Source organism: Limulus polyphemus, unplaced genomic scaffold (assembly GCF_000517525.1).
Source record: "Limulus polyphemus unplaced genomic scaffold, Limulus_polyphemus-2.1.2 Scaffold5828, whole genome shotgun sequence".
NCBI classification, from domain to species: Eukaryota; Metazoa; Arthropoda; class Merostomata; order Xiphosura; family Limulidae; genus Limulus; species Limulus polyphemus.
In genome coordinates, this window is record NW_013671438.1 from 10,523 (window position 1) to 18,815 (window position 8,293).

General features: G+C 35.6%; 1 protein-coding gene across 1 annotated transcript in view; it reads right to left on the minus strand.

Moving 5' to 3' along the window:
• Positions 1 to 4,552: 4,552 nt before the first annotated feature.
• Positions 4,553 to 8,293, minus strand: part of LOC106473033 (mucin-22-like) — a gene marked incomplete at its 3' end in the record, with an annotated part of 5,525 nt that continues 1,784 nt past the window's right edge. Inside the window, exon 2 of the mRNA XM_013933710.1 lies at positions 4,553 to 5,448. Within this exon, the coding sequence (XP_013789164.1) occupies positions 4,553 to 5,448 (896 nt within the window). The remainder of the gene's footprint in view (positions 5,449 to 8,293) is intronic.

Sequence of the window (8,293 nt, forward strand, 5' to 3'; positions counted from 1 at the left end):
AACAATTTTCTGGTACGATTACTCATTTTTCACACTGGATTATTAATAGATTTTGTAGGACACGTCTCTGATAAGTGAAATTTTACAGCCTTGTCTGCTTTATGACTTTGCTGTAAATCAATTAATCTGATCCATTAGTTACGATATGAAAACCGCTTGCTCGACATGGGTGTAAATTGACACAGTAATGATTATTTTACTGCACTGAGTCATTTTCATCCCTTAACAAACAAACAAACATGTAGACCTTCATAAGAAACAGCTAGGCGTTGTGTGAAACCACAACAAACAGCTTAGAGTTGTGTGACACCATAAGAAACGATCAAGCGTTGTGTGACAATACAACAAACAGCTAAGAGTTGTGTGACACCATAAGAAACAATCAAGCGTTGTGTGAAAATACAACAAACAGCTAAGAGTTGTGTGACACCATAAGAAACAATCAAGCGTTGTGTGACAATACAACAAACAGCTAAGAGTTGTGTAACACCATAAGAAACAATCAAGCGTTATGTGACAATACAACAAACAGCTAAGAGTTGTGTGACACCATAAGAAACAATCAAGCGTTATGTGACACCACAACAAACAGTCAAGCGTTGAGGGAATCCACGACAAATATAGTTAAACGTTGGGTGACTCAACAACGAGTAGTTAAACGTTATGTGACTCCATAATAAATATAGCATTTAACGAGGATAAACTTTAGAAACAAAAACTACCCCTAAAGAGAAGAAATAAAATAACTGTTTGGGTTATCATGATGAATTATAAATTCTTGAAAATTTATTTGAAAGAGCAAATAAATACTTTCATTTTGATCTAATATTTTAATACGCTAGACTAAAAACACTAATACAACCCGCAACAAAAACTAGGCACATACTAGTATAAAATACCTGCTCTGTACTGTATGGCTCAAAGGCCCCCTGTGTACCGATCAAACTCTTCCATTAGTTCCAATTACTTCTATAGTCACCCCCAAGGTGGGACTTTATCCCACAGAAAACCCATTGGGATACTCGCCCATGACATCTGTACATGTTTGGTCCTACTAGCTTGTGAGAGGGGATGCGAATAGTTTTAAACATGGCTCCCCTGGATCCCAAGGGGGGTCAGGAACACAACATCTGATACCAGAACCAGGTTAATTGAACACGAAAACCTAATCCTAGAATCCATCATGCCTAAGTGACCTATATGGGACATTCAGCTATCTTTAGTATCCTTGGTAAAAGGTTAAGCTATTATAGATAAGGAAACCCCGGGCTACCTCGAGTAGGCTTGGCAAGTTTGGTCTTACTAGCTCCAGAACTGTGGGAGGAGTATTTCGTTGACAGACAGATAAACAAAAAATAAATTCACATACAACGTGAATTAATATAGGGCCAGTATTAAATTCCCGAGCTCCTCTTCAGGGTTCAAAGGCTCCCCCCTCACGGTTCACAGGAGCCTCAATGTACCGATAAAGTTCTTCCATTGTCTCCAATTGCTTATACGGCTACCCCAAGGGGTAATCGCTCGTATTACCTGAGCGATTGCCATGTTGAGGAGATATGTAACCAGTTTCCAACATGGAGCCCCAACATCCCTAAGAGCTCGGCATGGCCAGGTGGTTAGGACGCTTGACTCGCAATCTGCGGGTCGCGGGTTCGCATCCCCATCCCACCAAACATGCCCGCCCTTTCAGCCGCGGGGGCGTTATAATGTGACGGACAATCCCACCATTCGTTGGTAAAAGAGTAGCCCAAGAGTTGGCGGTGGGTGGTGATGACTAGCTGCCTTCCCTCTAGTCTTACACTGCTAAATTAGGGACGGCTAGCGCATATAACCCTCGTGTAGCTTTGCGCGAAATTCAAAACAAACAAACAAACATCCCTAAGCGAGGGACAAAAACACAAAACACGATGCCAGATTCGGGTTCAGCAACTCTGAAGCCCTACTTTTAGAATTTCATCATGCCTAGGTTACCTCCCAGGGGTGTTTTGTCCCCTTCTGTAGGGAACTACGCTACAAAGAGAAAGACAAACCCCGGCCCACTCTGAATCTGACTACCTTGTTTGGTAATATTAGCTGTAAAACTATAGGATAAATTCGAAGACAAACAAACCAACAAATAAATTCGAACACAACGTGAATTAATATAGGATAATCTAAGTGAAACTTTTGATTTCCTTTAGCCGGGGGTAGCCTAGTGTTAGCATGCCCGGACTGTGAATCCGTAGACTCAATGTTCTAGTCCCACGTCCTATTGCCGCAAAAACACACTTCATCGCTCACCTCTTTGAGGCCGAGAATGAGTTATAAATGTGAAAGTCAAATCCCGTTAATTTGGTTAGAGTAGCAAAAGTGTTGGCGGTAGTTGCTTTGGGGTAGCTGCCCTCCTCCTACCCCTTGCCTATCAGGTCAAAATTAAAAACGACTATACGTAGATAGTGCTTGATTAGATTTGCGCAATAAAACCACGAAACAAATTAATTCCAGATTGTTTCCTTTCCAAAAAAAAAAAAAAACGATTTAGTGGCTTTGGAATAAATGGAGTATTAATCTTTTGGATCAATTTGTAGAATTAACCTTGTTTTAAAACACAGATCTAGTTTTTGCAAATGTTCGAACTTAATTCGACAGAATGATTTTTTTTAATTCGATATCAAAAAGAAAGGTTAAGATGGTTTTTACTCTCGTAGTTGGGGAACTTTTGATCATAAAAAAAACCAACACAATATAAAGAATAATAATTTCGGTAATGGTCCCTTTATAGTTTCATTTCTATCAGTCATGTTCATTGTGTAATTAAAACGCTAAATTAACATGGCGCATTGTGGCTTTAGTTTTCTGTGTTTAGTTTTAGTGTAATATTTATGTGTTGGAATTTTTCACGCTAATTTCTTTCGTTGTAACTGAGTGTTCTAGAAATATCAATAATGGACTTCTTACCGAAAAGACCCCCCGGTGGCACAACGGTATGTCTGCGGACTTACAACGCTAGAAACCGGGTTTCGATACCTGTGGTGAGCAGAGCACAGATAGACCCATATGCAGCTTTGGGTTTAATTACAAGCTTACCGAAAATATCCAACATATGACTCTTAATTAGTTTAGACGAAAATAGTACAGTTTGATTGACAAGAAAAATCCGAGTTATGCTGTCTTATTCAATTCGTGCATTAATTTATAACTTTAATGTCTCCTCTGTTGATTCAGTGGTAAGCTTGAGGGCTTATAAAACTACTATTGAGGGTTCGATTCAAGAGGATACACAGGGCATATGTCCTATTGTTGGGCTGAAACAAAATCATTCAGCCTAAATCAATAACTACAACATATCAAATAACAGACTTTAGACAGGATGAAGATTAATCTATGATACATATAAAAACCTGTTTTAACTTCAACGTATTAAATAACAGACTTTAGACAGGATGAAGATTAATCTATGATACATATAAAAATCTGTTTTAACTTCAACGTATCAAATAACATACTTTAGACAGGATGAAGATTAATCTATGATATATATAAAAACCTGTTTTAACTACAACGTATCAATTAACATACTTTAGACAGGATGAAGATTAATCTGTGATACATATAAAACCTGTTTTAACTTCAACGTATCAAACAACAGACTTTAAACAGGATGAAGATTAATCTATGATACATATAAAAACCTGTTTTAACTACAACATATCAAATAACAGACTTTAGACAGGATGAAGATTAATCTATGATACATATAAAAACCTGTTTTAACTACAACGTATTAAATAACAAACTTTAAACTGGGTGAAGATTGATATATGATACATATAAAAACCTGTTTTAACTACAACATATCAAATAACATACTTTAGACAGGATGAAGATTAATCTATGATACATATGAAAACCTGTTTTAACTACAACGTATCAAATAACAAACTTTAAACTGGGTGAAGATTGATATATGATACATATAAAAACCTGTTTTAACTACAACATATCAAATAACATACTTTAGACAGGATGAAGATTAATCTATGATACATATAAAACCTGTTTTAACTACAACGTATCAAATAACAAACTTTAAACTGGGTGAAGATTAATCTATGATACAAATAAAAATTTGTTTTCAAACCAAAATACAAGAAAAAAATTCTTGTTCTGAACGAAACACAATCTAAATTATTCTGTGTGTGTTTTATTTCTCAATTTATTTGTATAGTAACATTGTACTATATGGCAAAAAATGCTTTTACATAAATATTTAATCTGCTCCCTCCCAAAAAAAGATTTAATGAAACAAAAATTCTACCACATAGATTGTGCAAAGAAAAACAACAACAACAAAACACGTCATGTTGAAAATAGCACAGTCATGGTAAATCTTGTTATGATAAGAAAAGTTTACCTATTATATTTGATATTTCAGGCAGGATTATGTGGACTGTGATACTTACCAGCTTGTCAGATTTTTTTATTGGAACTACAACGGTCTTCCCATTGTATTCTTTTTTCTCAGACGATGTTTGGTGCTGAATGTTTTGATTAGTTTTCAACATATACTAACATGCTGAGATTTACTGTCTGATGTACTAACATGCTCAGGTTCACTGTCTGATGTACTAACATGCTCAGGTTTACTGTCTGATGTACTAACATGCCCAAATTTACTGTCTGATGTATTAACATGCTCAGGTTCACTGTCTGATGTACTAACATGCTCAGGTTTACTGTCTGATGTACTAACATGCTCAGGTTTACTGTCTGATGTACTAACATGCTCAGGTTTACTGTCTGATGTGTTAACATGCCCAGGTTCACTGTCTGATGTACTAACATGCTCAGGTTTACTGTCTGATGTATTAACATGCTCAGGTTCACTGTCTGATGTACTAACATGCTCAGGTTTACTGTCTGATGTACTAACATGCTCAGGTTTACTGCCTGATGTACTAACATGCTCAGGTTTACTGTCTGATTTACTGACATGCTCGGGTTTACTTTCTGATGTACTGACATGCTCGGGTTTACTGTCTGATGTATTAACATGCTCATGTTTACTGTCTGATGTATTAACATGCTCAGGTTCACTGTCTGATGTATTAACAAGCTCAGGTTTGCTGTCTGATGTACTAACATGCTCAGGTTCACAGTCTGATGTATTAACATTCTCAGGTTCACTGTCTGATGTACTAACATGCTCAGGTTCACTGTCTGATGTACTGACATGCTCAGGTTTACTGTCTGATGTATTAACATGCTCAGGTTTACTGTCTACTGTATTAATATGCTCAGGTTTACTGTCTGATGTATTAACATGCTCAGGTTCACTGTCTGATGTATTAACATGCTCAGGTTTACTGTCTGTAGTATTAGCAAGCTCAGATTTACTGTCTGATGTACTAGCATGCTCATGTTTACTGTCTGATGTACTAACATGCTCAGGTTTACTGTCTGATGACCCTTAAGTAGATATTAGTTAATATATATATATGTATCAGTTCGGTTTTAGAATAAATGTATAGATATAACTTGAACAGAAAAGTACGACATACAAGGGCAGCTTCATAACACATAAATTTCTATAATAAAGCCTGATATATACAGTTACTGTGTACTAGTATGAGTTCAATATCCCGCTCCATTTCCAGACGTATATATATGTTGATCCTCTTTATTCTACTTGACGTCCAGTCATCCAGATTGTATCCACATCATTTACATGACATAGCTAGTAAGCCTACTAGCCATAATTCACATTAAAGCAAGAAAGCGTTGCTGTGTTTTCTTGTCTACGTATAGTCATGGAGGATTCATCAACCATAATCTCTGCCAGAGTCATGCAAGAACCAAGTGGTTCTCCTTCTTACGTTGATGTAACCTAATTTTTTATTTATGACACTAGCAGAAAAAAAAACACATAATTGAAACACGAAACCTAAGGATCAATATCGGAAAATGGATCGACTAAAGCGTTATAAAATATAACCTTTTTAATCATACCGCAAAAGCCGTACAGCATAATACGCTTTGAAATTGTAAATAACAGGCTAATAAATCATAAATACTGTTAACCTTATACCGATAAGCTATACGTGTACTAAAACATAGAGAAGTAAATCACTGATATTATAAGGCATAAACCAGTACATCTGGTGTTCGTACATTCATTGCTTATTATTCTGTAAATTGAATTATAGAAATTATTTCACTGACGATACCCAGGTGGTTAGGGGGCGCTCGACTCGTAATCTGAGGGTCGCGGGTTCGAATCCCCGCCACTACCAAACATGCTCGCCCTTTCAGCCGTGGGGGCGTTATAATGTGACGGTCAATCCCACTATTCGTAAAAGAGTATCCCAAAATTTGACAGTGGGTGGTGATGACTAGCTGCTTTCCTTCTAGTCTTTCACTGCTAAATTAGGGACGGCTAGCCCAGATAGCCCTCGTGTAGCTTTGCGCGAAATTCAAAGCAAACTAAACTCTTTCTCCTTAACGGACAGTCACGTGACAGACTATGTATTGTTTTTTTTACAGCATGACAGACACTTGTTATTATCATAATTTCTAAAACAAATTTCTCAATTGCATTATACGCATTATCAGAGACAAGAATTTATAGCAACATTTTCATTAAGACTGATACTTTCAAATACGTTACCGTATTACTTCTAAAATACTCACCAGGGAAATTTATTTGTAAAAATGGTCATGGAAAATTAAAGCATTCATAATTTTATATATATATTCAAGACATGGTTTTTTATATTGAGAAGACGAAGATTAGAAATCAAAGTACAGATGAGAGTTATATATGATGAGATGTCCTAATTATACTTTAAAGTTAATGCATCCAAGAACACCTGAAACCAAAGTCAATCATTTCGACAGACAGCGTAAGAGTATTATTTCGACTTTTTACTGTACAAAAAGTATTTACTTTTATTTGAATACTAATAGTGTATAAGGAAAAAATTAAACATCTTGTTTATTTCTTTAACGTTACCAAATTTAGCGTTTATTTCAAATAAGCTTAATAAACATCAGTTTTTGAATATATACACATTTTAAAATTTTGAAGATGGGTGTAATAAGTAAACATTACCGATTACTCTCTAGGTTAAATACATGCTCGTTTCTTCAGAGCGCAGTTACTTGAAGAGTTAATTTATAACATAAGTAGATTTTTTTTTCAGTTCACCAAAATTGGTTAAATTTTCTATTTTTTCCTTTCACAAACACGACAGCTAATAATACGAAATGTAATTTAGTATAGCCTGTAATAAACATTAAAAGTATTTTATAAACAAGTCCGAGGGCTCATAACGCTAAAATCTAGGTTTCGATACCCGCAATGGGCAGAGCGCAGATAGCCCATTGTGTAGCTTTGTGTTTTATTACAAACAAACGATTTTCGTATTTTTCAATATTTGCTTTAAATTTGATCGTTCTTAACTTTATCTTTGAAAAAAAATCAAAATAATTTTTGTTGTATCTTGACTCGTTTATACTTTTATCCCACGATACCAAATCAGTTTAACAGTGAAACATAAACGCAAACAGACTGAGAGTAACATAACCATTGTATTTCTTTAGGTATTTATTTTTGTTGACGACACAGGTGTAATCTTCAGAGCTCATGACGCTAAAAGTTGAGGCTCGATCCCCGCGGTAGGCAGAACATAAATAGCCGATTGTGCAGCTTTGTGCTCAAGAACAAATAAACAGTTTGTTTGTCTGACTTACAAACACAGAGCAAAGTTTGTAATGAATATTAAGCTGCTTTATCCGAGTAAGTTCATTTCATAAAAGTACATTGGAACAATGAGGTTGTAGCCCAACCGCAGAAAATTACGCACTTGAAAATACCTGGTCCATGTACGAACAGAAAATTACAGCCAATAGATGGCGCACTGACACTCCACGGCTTAAAGTTATCAGAAAATCAGGGTGACTATTTATTATTGTGATATGTGATACAAACTTTACAAGGATTATGGAAATTATGTTCCTTGAATACTGACGGAGTACACGTTTAGGTGAAGATTAGGAAGTAGTTGACGATACAGAAATAATCTATAAAGCTATTAAGTGTAAGTACTTGATATGACACAATTTGTTGCTGGTTTCTGGAGAACAATAATCAATCATGGAAATGAACAAAATATATTGGGTAACCGAGATCAATCATGTTCCGGGTCTAACCATCAGCGAACAAGATCATGACGATTATTTTGAGACATCAAAAGTGTGATCATGATTGATCATCTGACAAAAAAAAAAAAAAAAAAAAAAAAAAAAAATTTAT